Below are 12,679 nucleotides of genomic sequence, written 5' to 3' on the forward strand. Positions count from 1 at the left end.
GGCCAAACCATATATATCCCTCCCCTCTGAACCCCCCCACCACCTGACTTGTGGCCTGTTTGTAATCTCTGGTAAAATTATGAGCACCACCAAGGCAGAGACCGGATCTAAATTGCTTATCATTGTAATCTAAATACTTAGAACAATTCCTGGTGTATATTCATCAATAAATACATGTTGCATAAATAAATTAGTAAGTTATAATTCTATGGTGACTAGGAAAAAGAAAAGCACTCCAAAGGAGGAAGAATTATGTTGACATTGGACAAAATATGGTTCTATTTTGGCCATTATAAGTGGAAATTAGGAAATTGTCATATATATCTCTTTAAGGGATATATTAGTGAATTTGTGGGAATAGAAAGTGCAAAAATGGATTGGAAATAAATGGAGTTGGGAAAATGTAGGCAATGAATATTAATTGTTCTTTCATAAGGCAAAAGACTGGGCAGTATCTTGAGGAATGCCAGAATCACAGAAAGATTTCTACAATAGAATGTTTTTGATCTTTTTAAAGTTTTGTTCCTTTGGATAAACATCAACACTCTCCTTTTCGAAAATAAATAAGCATTAAAAAAATTAAGAAAAAAAACAAAGGGAGGGTGCCTGGGTGGCTCAGTCAGGTAAACATCCAACTTCAGCTCAGGTCATGATCTTACATTACAGTTGGTGAGTTTGAGCCCTGGTATGGGCTCTGTGCTGACAGTTCAGAGCCTGGACCCTGCTTCAGATTCTGTGTCTCCCTCTCTCTCTGCCCCTCCCCTGCTCATGCTCTGTCTCTTTCCCTTTCAAAAATAAATATACATTTAAAATTTTTTAAAAAATCGACATTCACTGCCTGTTTAGATGTTTTTTTTTTAATTTAAAATATAAGTGAAAACAAATTAAAGAAATTATAATATTCAATTTGCTTTTTCAAACAGCATGTATTTGCATTCTCCCAAATTCCCAGAGATTTTGATTAGCTCCTCCCTATTAAATCATCACTATATTATTTAAAAAGAGAACAAGTGCATTCAAAAGCCAACTGGAGGAAGCCCATAGGAAGTCATTATAGAAAACAGATGTGGAAGGGTCAGCAGAGGTGATGAGAAAAAAAGAGGTCAAAAGCAAATTTGGAGACATTACCTTTAGTACAGGTACTCAATCTAAGAGTGGGTTCCTTCTCTTTTTTTCTTTTTTTTTCAAAATTTCAAGCAAAGTCAAGTGCTTCTGCCACACTGATACCTTTAATAAGTGATATCTTTTGTGAAGATAAATTCAGAATTATTTCAACAAGAGGCATGTAGGTGTGAACTTTCATGAACAGTTATTTTTATACTGATTAATGGATCCTTTCACTGGAGCTGTCTATGACGCATGAGGCAGCTCTAGTCCATTAAACTTTAATGCTTGGAACTAAATATATTTCATACTGAAGCTCTGCATAGTCCCTTGCCCTAAAGTAAACCTTAATATTCTTTGAAGTCTACAAAACTTCTTTATTAATTTTTTCCCTACTAACACAAACAGGCTATAATAATTACTGGGCTGGCTAAATTGTGTTGATACAAAAAAAAAATACTTAAATAAGCACATTATTAAAATATTTATTTCTATACCCCTGTTTTCACACCCAGAAACCCAGTCTTCTTTCCAAACCCAGTTCAGGTCTTCCTTGTTAACTTGATGTGACATTTCAGGGACTATCTGAATATTTGCATTGGGTAGGGTGTTACAGAAAACAATTTAGCCTAACTTACATCTTACAGGTGAAGAAATTGAGATATTTCATGATTAAATATATTTAGAAATAGAGTGGACTATGATGTAAGGTGAATGTTCTCAAAGGTCAGTCTTTGAGGTGATACGTTTAATATTAATATATAAACTTGTAAACATTTTGAGTTTATAGACATTCATGTATACATTATACAATTTGATCCTGTTACAATGCTATAAGATAGATACAGCAGATATTAGATTCCCTTTTTACAGGTGAAGAGCACTTGGTCAGGGCTTATACATGAAAGGCAAAAAATTGAGAGTAGATTAGTTGGGGGTGGAGGGTAACATGTCATATTGAGAAAAGCATACTATTTAAAATCAGAAGATTAAGTTCAAATCCCAGTTCAGCTTTGATTTAAATGTACATTAAATAAATGTATTTTATGGTATGGTGTGCCAGTTGAGTTCTTGAAAACCAGGCTCTGAAAGGGATTTTGGAGTGCAAGAGATTTATTTGGAAGTGACACCTGTGAAAAGGAAAGGAAGGTAGTAGAATTAGTCTGGGTAAGATAGTAGAGTTAGACTTGTTAAAATCTTTGCCACCCCAATGGGAACCTCAGAGCAAAAATTGCCTATTAGAGGAGTATCACTAGAGTGGCTAGGTCCTTCTACCATCAGCTTTCTCAGTCCATGACTGGGGCCACCTTGGAAAGATAGTGATCTTCTTGGCTCTACTGCTACAGTGGATCCTGAAAGAGCTAGCTAAGGGAGGCTTTCAGCTAACCACACTACCAGTACACTCTTCTTGAAGGGAGATCTGAGTGGCATATGTCTGCATCTGCCATGCAAGGGGAAATATCCATGATTCCATAATAAATGAAAAAAGGAGATTACTTACCTCTATATGTAGTATGAGCTCAATTGTATACATATTAATAATAAAGATTATGTGTCAAGCATTATGCAAAAATGCATTACATTTTTTTATTGAGTCCTCACAACTCTATGAGATTGATATTATGATCTCCACTGAATAGAAAAACACTCCATAGCCTACGAAGTTAGGGGACCATGTCCCAAATGTAGAAAGTAGCTGTCAGTATGCAAACACAAGTTTACTTTGTTGTGATATTCTTTGCTCTATTTAGTTTCATGAAGGTTTGTACCTAGGGAAAAGAATGGAAGGAAATAAACACATAAATGATAATAGTGATTATATGGTAGTACTACAGGTTATAAATTGTTATTTATTCCTTTACTTTCTACATTTTCTATTATGACATATTCTAGTTATCTATTGAGGCATAACAAATTACCCCAACCTTAGTCCTCTAATACAACAATCATTTAATTATTCTCATGGATTCTCAGTTCATAAATTCAGACAAAACACAGGAGGGATGGCTTGATTCTTCTCCACTGTATTTAGGGCCTCAGCTGAGAAGACATAAATGACTGGTGTACTCCATCAACCAGGGAATTGGAAACCTTTGAAGGCCTCACATATCTGGTGTGCCTGGACTAGAATGACTAAGTCTGGCTTTAGCTAGGTCATTTGATTGGAAAGCCTTTATGTGATATGTAGCTTCTCTGTCTATGTGGCCTGGGACCTAGTATAGCCTGACTGCCTCAAATTAGTAAGACTTCTTGCATGGTAGCTAACAGCTTCAAGAGCAAGTTTTCCAGAAAATAAGGATGAAGGAATGTGGCTTTTTATGACCTAGACTTGGAGGTCATAGTTTACTTCTACCACACTCTTTTGGTCACAACCCACCCAGATTCAAGGGGAAGGGCCACAAATTTCACATCTATACGGGAAGATCATAAATTAATGTGTGCCATGTTTTAAAACTTGCAGAACACATATTTCCAAATCAGAAGAAAGTAAATTTTAGACATTAAAATTCCCAGTTTAGTTTTTATTCTGAAATAGGATTGGCAAAACAAAACAAAACAAATGTGTGTGTGTGTGTGTGTGTGTGTGTGTGTGTGTGTGTATTTAACTTATGTAATTTGGTGGTAGAGAATCTGAGCTCTCTAACACTCATGGTTACTTATTTTTGGCTTTATCCATAGTAACAATCACAGAGCTAACAACAGGCAAGATATTAGATGCTGTGTTAGAGTTTTATGCATAATACAAAGTTGAAGTTGCTACCATTACAAAAAGCTTTCACCCATTTACTTAAATCTTTGTAGATCTATTGTATCCTGAATCCTATTTTTTCAAGGATTTCCTGGACAGATTTTTTTGTCCAAGCCTTACTCTACCACATGTGGATTTTCTTTTTCTTAAAAATAAATATTGTATACATTAATGCATTACAGAGGCTTATTTGCCCCACACTTCAGAATGCTTCTGTGTTCCACTGAGTAATAATGATGTAAATTTGGCTAGACAGTGCATAAGGGAAAACCTGTCCATTCTCCAGAAGACTATTCCCTATCCAAGGCTTAAGGGTCATTCTTTTAAAAATTTGCCATTAGATCCTTGTTATGTATCATAGAGCAAGCAATTAATAAGATCAGCTTTATCATATTTAAAATTTACCTAATATTATTAATTTGTATGAATTTTTTTCTGGGAGCTGTGTACCATATTGCTGAATTTTAAAATTCTTCCATTACAACTTAAGACTTCTGTAGAGGAGGGGAGAAATATTTGGGACTTGTCACTTAAATGCAACAAAATACAGCAAAAATCATCCTCTCTTCGATATTGGAACAAAGGAAAGATCGGCACCATGGATCGTCAAACATGCAGCATGGAATTTGGAGTCAAACAGACTTAAATTTGTATCTAGCTCCAACACTTACAAACTAAGTTTCTACAATTACTTCAAATTCTTTGAGTCTGATTGTTATCAGGTATAGTAGAGATAGTTCTATTTTTCTCATAGGTAACTTGTGAAACTTGAAAGAGATTATGTCAAAACATTTTACATGGTACTTAATCATAGTGAGCAAATTTTAAGTAGCAATGATTGTTTTGTTACATTCTCTTTAACACAGCTTGGAAAGAGAAAACTACTATTTTTATCGCATTTGGTAAAAAAAAAAAATTTAGATCAATCAGAGATCAACTTAAGAAATCCAACCAAGATATGAAAGGATAATTTAGTACTTTGAACTGACTCAACATTTGACTGTTCTGGAGAAATCATGACAGGGCACCTGGGCTCAGTCATTAAGCATGTGACTTCGGCTCAAGTCATGATCTCACAGTTCGTGAGTTTGAGTCCCACATCGAGTGATCTCAAGCCCTGCTCCAGGTGAGCCCTATTTCTCTCTCTCTCTCTCTCTCTCTCTCCCCCTCCCTCCCTCTCTTTCTCTCTCTGTCTGCCACTCACTCACTTTAACCCTCTCTCTCAGAAAAAAAAAAAAAAAAATCATGACATACTTTCTCTTACATTCCACAAATTTCAGCTAAATAAGAAAAAATATATAAAAATAGTTGAGATTGGGGTGCCCGGGTGGCTCAGTCGGTTGAGCGTCTGACTTCAGCTCAGGTCATGATCTTACAGTTTGTGGGTTCGAGCCCCGCGTGGGACTTGGTGCTGACAGCTCGGAGCCCGGAGCCTGCTTTGGATTCTGTCTCCCTCTCTCTCTGCCCCTCTCCCACTCATGCTCTGTCTCTGTCTCTCAAAAATAAATAAAAATGTTAAAAAAAATTTTAAAAACTTTATTAGTTGAGATTACTAGAATCTGCCTGATAAATATTTTATATATTCCATTTTTTACATATAATTATTTTAATATAGTCTAGTACAGTGCTTGTCAAAAGGTAGATATTCATTAATACATATTTGTCAAGTTAAAGAGTATCCATCTTTCTACTGATTTGTACGAGTTCTTCATATATTAGATACACAAACCACTTGTAAATTTTACATATTACAGATGTTTCTCTCATTTTTCATTTATCTTATTGTATTTTTAATCGCTTTATTTGCCTAAATTTATCATATTTTTCCTCTACTTTAAAAAATGATTTTGTGCTTAAAAAGACCTTCTCCACTTCCTTCATTGCCTACCAATCTGCAGAGAAAAACATTCTAATTTTTCATTTACCTCAGAGACTACCCCTGTCTTTAGCCTCACCATTTAAAATTAAAAGTTATTGATGAGGTTGGAATTAATTCCCATGATTTTTTTTTTGTTGTTTTTATTCCTGGAGAAAGCAGAACTCATAGACATTTCCTGTTTCCAGTACTGCTTTAGAGTTTTCCTATGTTTTATTACTTTGATTATTTCAGTGGGTAACTAATGAATCAGAGGAAATGAAGTTGTGGGGAGAAGGCAAGGGGAAAGGAGAAACAGAAGTTAGATGATGGGGTCAAATCACTTGCTTATTTGGAAGCTTTCACTGAGGACCAAACTGAGCTCCAGTCTTCTATGTCCAACGGTGATAAGTTTATTGAGTTATTATTTTTCCAGGTACCTTTTAAGTACTTTAAATGTATTATCACATCAGTTGTGAATGCACAGTTTGTATGTGTATCACATCAGGAGATGCAGTTAATGTCCTCTTTATTGAAAACCAACGAACTTCATGTGAAGAGGTTATGTAACTTGCCCCAATTGACATAGTCATTGGCAGAGCTGGGATTCTAACTAGGGAGGTAATTCTAGTACCCACAGTCTTAACCATATGTTGTAAGTGTCTCAAACTTAACATGTGACAAATTAAACATTTTATTTCTCCCCCAAACTACTTCTTCCTAACTCTTCCCTAGCTCATGTCATTCTGTTAGCTATTGCACTTGGGAAAAATTCGAACACCAAATACCCTGGTCTGCAAGACTCTATGAGATCATGTGGCTTTGACCTCTTCTTGAACATTATTTTCCTTTCTTGATTTTTTTTTTTAAACCTTCTCTTCAACACTGGCCTTCAAACACACTAAGTTTATTTCCATCTTAAGAAATTATATGTTTCACACCAGCTGCTCCCTGGCCTTTAGTGGCCATCCTTGAAATTGTGGCTTGGATTTCTCCTTTTTAGTATTTACCACATATCTCAAGTGCACATTTAGCTCAATGAAGCTTTCCCTGATTACTCAGTTTAGAGTAGCCCCTTTATCATTTGCCTGTTTTCCCTCATAGTCATTGGTACTGTATCATTCCATACATTACTTTTTATGTGTTATCTCTCTACTCTTACATACACACAGTAAAAATATAAGCTCCATGAAGGCAGAAATTTAACTGTCTTCCTGCAGTGTCTCCACTGCTCATAACAGTGTTTCACATACTATACATGCTCAATAAATATTTGTTAAGTATATGAAAAGTGTATTGAAAAGGAGAATAATGTCATAAAAACTGTGTGTAAGAATATTTATTTGGTAGCAATATGGAAAATGGGCTGCAGTGGGAAAAGCCTTCATCAAGGAGACTAGTTAGAAGGTTGTAAAATGGAAGGTGATGTTAGAAATGAGAAGAAATATAGGAAGTACTAGTAAGTTAAAACCAGAGGAATTCTGAAACTGATTGAGTGGAAGAGATTTAAAGTCATTTGGAGTAAGAAAATGTCATTAACATGAATAAGAAATACTAGAAGATGACAGATAACACTGGGGAAATTATGAATGGTATTTAGAAGAGCAATTTTGAATTTTTAATTTGAGATGCTATTGATAGGCAGGATGCATAGAATTTGGACTTAGAAGATCTGGACTAAAGATAAAGTTATCTGGTTGTGTAAGAATTACCAAAGGTGGCATTTGGAATGAGAAAGTAGCTTGGGCCTAAACTCACTTTTTGGAGGCAGACAGAAATAAAGAAGAGGCAAAGAGAAAGAAATCAGGAATATATGGTTTTAAGACAGCAAAAGAGGTAAGGATTTTAAGAAAAAAGAGATAATCTGACTATAGAGAGGAGACGGAGGATTGACATTGGATTTGGTGAACAAAGTTACCTTCTGAAACTTGAGGAGGTGATTCAGGACCATGGTGAGTCCTTATGTCTGAGGTGGAAGAAACTAGCATAGTGATTTCTCTTGATAATATAAGGCAAGGACAAAGGGAGAACCGATGGTGTGAGAAAGAGCAGAATTCAATGTGTAAGGAGTATAGTGAACTCAGTTGGGATTATGTAAGATTTGTGTATACATGGCTAGGGATTACTAAAGAAATGAAATCGGAGCTGTCAACAGTGAGCAGCAATAACTTTATTCAGAAGCTTGGAAAATGAAGCAAGGATAGAGATAACTGTAAGAATAAGCTTCAGTGGAATAAATTTGTTTTGTTCTATTTGTTTTGCTTAAAAGAATGGAGAAGAGGAACCTGGGTGGCTCAGTCAATTGAACGTCTGACTCTTGATTTCAGCTCAGGTCATGATCTCACAGTTCCTGAGATGGAGCCCTGTGTCGGGCTCTGTGCTGACAGCACCGAGCCTGCTTGGGATTCTGTCTCTCCCTCTCTCTCTGCTCCTCCCCTGCTCACTCATGTGGGATTCTACCCCTCTTTCTCTCTCAAAATAAATAAACATTAAAAATAATAAAGAATGAAAAAAAAAAAAAAACAAAGATTGGAGAAAACTTAAGTCTCTATTCTGAACAAAGGGAGCCAATGGAACAGTAAAGAAACACAAAATCTTTAACTTACTTAGTAGAACAGATGTACAGAGTAGAGAATTTTGAAACTATAACATTAATTTTGCTATTTGGAATTCTTTACCAAAGTTTTTTCACTTTTTTATAATTTCTCCTAGACCTTCAGTTATGTATAACAGGATTAAGAAATCGAACTTTTTTTTTTTAATGGGAGGATTTTCTTAACCAACAGTATTTGAAATAATACTTTCATGCATAAATGCAGTGGTCTATCCCATGAACACTTGACTTTCTTGCCACAGAGTATGTTTGAGATGTTGGTGGGTCAAATATTATACAGAAGTTGTGGTTTGAATTCTTTCTTCGAGTGAGAAATAATCTCACTCAAAAGAAAGAAACATGAAGACCTTTCTTTGCATTCCCTTCCAGCTGTGGGGTTTTATGAATATGTGACCCTCCATATCACTCTTTTGAATGTTCTGACTTATAAAATAAGGTATAAAATAGTAACTTTTCATAGGGTAATTTTAGAAAATATTTTTTTATTTTTATTGTTTTATTAACCATCTTTGAAGTCTTACCATATACCAGGTTTAAATAAGTTAATGCATCTGAAAGGTTAATTACATAATAAAAATGCAATGAATGTAAATTGCTATTAATATTGTGAAAAAGTTCCTTGTCTCTCCAAAGACAGAAATACAGTGCAAATAATAGTATAAAGAAAGTAAGGACCCCTTTGGCCATTGCATAAATTATTCTAACTTAAAGGCCTAAATACTACTTCAAACATTTTCACTGTTAAAATAAGTCAAGTTAAGAAAGACACTACTGATTGATTATATGTAGGCCCATGACACTATGTGTCATTAATTATGTATAGGTGCTATGACACATATGCAGAGAAGAAACAATTACTGATTACCATGAAATAGTCCCCTGCAGTAAGTCCAATACCACAGTTGCTGGAGAAAGCACATTTGTTGGAGTGACCTACACGTAAGATTGAGTTGAGTTTTCAAGAACCTCACCATAGGTAGTGTCCTTTCTATCTTTCATGGTCAAATGATAGAGGATTGATTGTAACTGAATAGCCCTGTCATTTGGTCCTACATTCAACCATCTCAGAGTTGCTCTCTGCTGTCTCGTGTGCTCTTATGCCAGAAATCACACTTAGGTTTTCTTTGAGCACCTGAACTGGCTGACAGTTAGGGATCAATATATCCTGTTGCACAGTGTCCAAACCTGCTATTAGTAGAAAAGTAACACTAAAGATGTGTTTCCTTACAGGACAGTGCAGAATTGATCACTTCCCTGCTTCACAGTGGAGCTGACATACAGCAGGTTGGGTATGGTGGCCTCACTGCCCTACATATTGCTACAATTGCTGGTCACCTGGAGGTAAGTCTCACCTTGGTCACCTGTAACAAACCTGACTCTTTTAATTCTTGTTCTTAACTGTTTTTAAAGGCTGGCTTTTAGGAGCTGGTTTATTTTTTAGCTATTGAACACATCATTTATTTGGAGGGTCAAGTTAAGCTATATAAATGTTCTTTGGATAGTCAATTCAGTCTGTTTTGTAACAATGTAATCAAACACCAATTAATATAAAGATGGCTGGGTACACACAGGCTATATAGCAGTGATTAAGAGCATAGGTTTCGGGGACAAAAAAAAAGAGCAGAGATGTTGGAGTCAGGCAGTTCATTTTCCATCACTTGCTGTGTTTTCCTCAAGCAAGTTACTGTACGTCATGATATCTCTGTTTTCTTCAATTATAAAATAGAAATAGTAATAGGCCTATTGTAATGATTAGATTAGACAATCCATATAAAGCACTTTTCAGATTGCTTCATATAGAGTAAATACTCAGTAAAAGATCATTCATTCATTCACTTATGTATTAGTTGATCTATTAAGCATCAGTTGTGCTGTAGATACTGTTCTAGCTCCGAGGTGAGAGTAGCAGGAAAGACAGGAAAGATTCCATTTTCTTGGAATTTAGTTGTAGAAAATGAGACAGACAATAAAAGAAAGAAAATATATAACATCACTAGTGAGTACTAGAAAAATAATAAAACAAAGTAAAATGAAAACAGAGTGGAGAAATGGGCACCATTTAAAATAAACTATATGGTAAAACTGTATATAAAATATATATGATAGCACATGCAAAGGCCCTGTGGCAGAAAAGACTCAGGTGTGTCTGTGTGATATGAGTGAGCCAAAGTTGTTTATGTGGTATGAGCTAGAGATAGAGTGATGGAGATTGAGATCAGGTGGATGCTTACAAACCAGATCACAAAATATTTTAAAGCCCATGGGAAGGATTCTGAGTCATGTCTTAGATTTAATTGTTGAAATATTGATTTCATACATACAAAGCACTTTCATTTGTATTACGTATTTAATTCACTCACAAATTCTCATGAAACAATTTTTAGCAACAGTGCCATTTGATAGATATAAAACCACTACTCTTGTATAGTAATTGTCTTTACATATTGCAAATCCACTGAAAAAAAGAGCCATGTCTGGAATCCTGGTCATTTTTCTCAAAATTTCACACTCTATTAGTTATGGTAACCATGGTACCTTTATTATTAAACAGTTATCTATTTCTCCCTTTTAGTCACATTGCAAGTTAAATTGTATTTTCCTTGCTAACACACTCACGCACACACACACGCCAACTGTGAACAAATATAGCTGCATATCATATAAAATACATAAAACTTATGAAGTTGGTGTAATCTACTTCCCTTAAGAGTGTCACTTTAAGGGGCTCTTACACTCGATAAATATTGACATATTTCATCGAGAGAAAAATCGTTTCCTTCGTGCTTACATTTCCACCCCTTACTATTTCTTGTTTCCCCCCAAAATAAATCTTTTGGTGAGATTCACTGTAATTATAGGTGAATCTGTGTTATTTATGAGTAAGGAAATTTTATTAGAATCACCTAAATATCTTTTCCAAAAAAGAAACCGACTGAGGCCAGTAATAAAGTAAATGGAAGGTAAACTTTAAGGAGTCTGGGTGGAAGTTTTATGGGATAGACATTAAGTTCCACTGAGATACATCCAGCCTCTTAATGCCGGGAAAATGGCAGAATATGTTTTGCAAAACAAAATCCTTTTTGTCTAGTGCTGAGCTGATTACATTTGTCAGGGATAGAATTACAACAGGGTCAAAAGCAAGGTGGTTAAGAGCCTGGTCTCTTCTTCTCCTATTGAAATATCTATTTTCTTACTTATGTAAATCATAGTGTAGAATGAAATATAATTCTACTAGCCTTAGGGAAAACTTTACCAGAATAATTCCAAATATGTCTCTAGTCTTGCCTTGCATTTCTTTATGGGTTCTCCAGCTTCATTAGCTGTTTTGAGTTATTCACAAAATGAATAACATTTTGTGATTTTTGTAGACAATTACTGATGGTACATAAAGCAGGTGTATATCCATTAACCTTTATTCTCTTTTTATCTAATAGATGAATTAAGTTACAGGTCAGATAATAAAACAAAATGGTATTTAAAAACCTATAAGTTTCATATTCAAAATACAAAATTTTTTCTCTGAATTATGTTTTCAAAGCTATTAACTGCAATAAATACTTACTATTAATGTATTTTCTTCCCTACTCATATTCATTCATTTAATAAATATTTTTAGCCTCTACTTTTTCCATAGCATAGCGTTAGAATATGGGAATGATAGAAGAAAACATGTATGATATACTTTTTCCTTCTAAAGGTATTATAGTGTAGCTGGACATACAAAATGAATACACAGGAAGGGGCACCTGGGTGGCTCAGTAGGTTAAGCATCTGACTCTTGCTCTCTGCTCAGGTCATGATTTCACAGGTCATGGGTTCGAGCTTCGCATCAGGTTCTGCATTGGCAGCATGGAGCCTACTTGGGATTCTCTCTCTCTCCCCCTCTCTCTCTGCCCCTCCCCACTTGTGCTCATGCATGTGCTCCCTCTCTCTCTCTCTCTCAAGATAACAAATAAACATTAAAAAAATGAATCTACAGGAAGAATTATACAAACAATTCAAAAGTAAAACTGGAAGGAAGGAAGGAAGGGGAAAGAGTCAAAGATCAGAATGAGTTTGATAATTAGAAACAATTAGAAATGTGATAATTGCATAGCAAAGAATGACAACACAAAATGAGAAGTGTTACGTGTTCACTGGGAATAGAAATCAATGTAGACTGAAAGATTTGGGGAAGGATTTATGAGAGGGGTTTTGAAGTTGGCTGAACTTTAAGGAGTGGTAAGAACTTGACAGAAAAAAAAGAGGAATCATGTCCAGAAACTGTAAGAAGAACGAGCTGAACATACTTAGGAGAGAGTGAATGTAATGACAAACAGGTTGTGAAAAGTCCCTTTGGATGTTAGGAATGGACCAG

At 35.2% G+C, this 12,679-nt stretch overlaps 1 protein-coding gene across 4 annotated transcripts in view; it reads left to right on the top strand.

Annotated features, from left to right (window-relative positions):
- TNNI3K (TNNI3 interacting kinase) overlaps positions 1-12,679 on the top strand; it is a 293,732-nt gene that overhangs the window by 29,927 nt on the left and 251,126 nt on the right. For all 4 annotated transcript variants that reach the window (XM_025912718.2, XM_086717284.1, XM_086717283.1 and 1 more), the window contains exon 5: positions 9,553-9,663. In XM_025912718.2, the coding sequence (XP_025768503.1) occupies positions 9,553-9,663 (111 nt within the window). The remainder of the gene's footprint in view (positions 1-9,552; positions 9,664-12,679) is intronic.

The sequence above is a fragment of the Puma concolor genome, chromosome C1 (genome assembly GCF_028749965.1).
Source record: "Puma concolor isolate L17-30 chromosome C1, mPumCon1.1.hap2, whole genome shotgun sequence".
Lineage (NCBI taxonomy): Eukaryota > Metazoa > Chordata > Mammalia > Carnivora > Felidae > Puma > Puma concolor.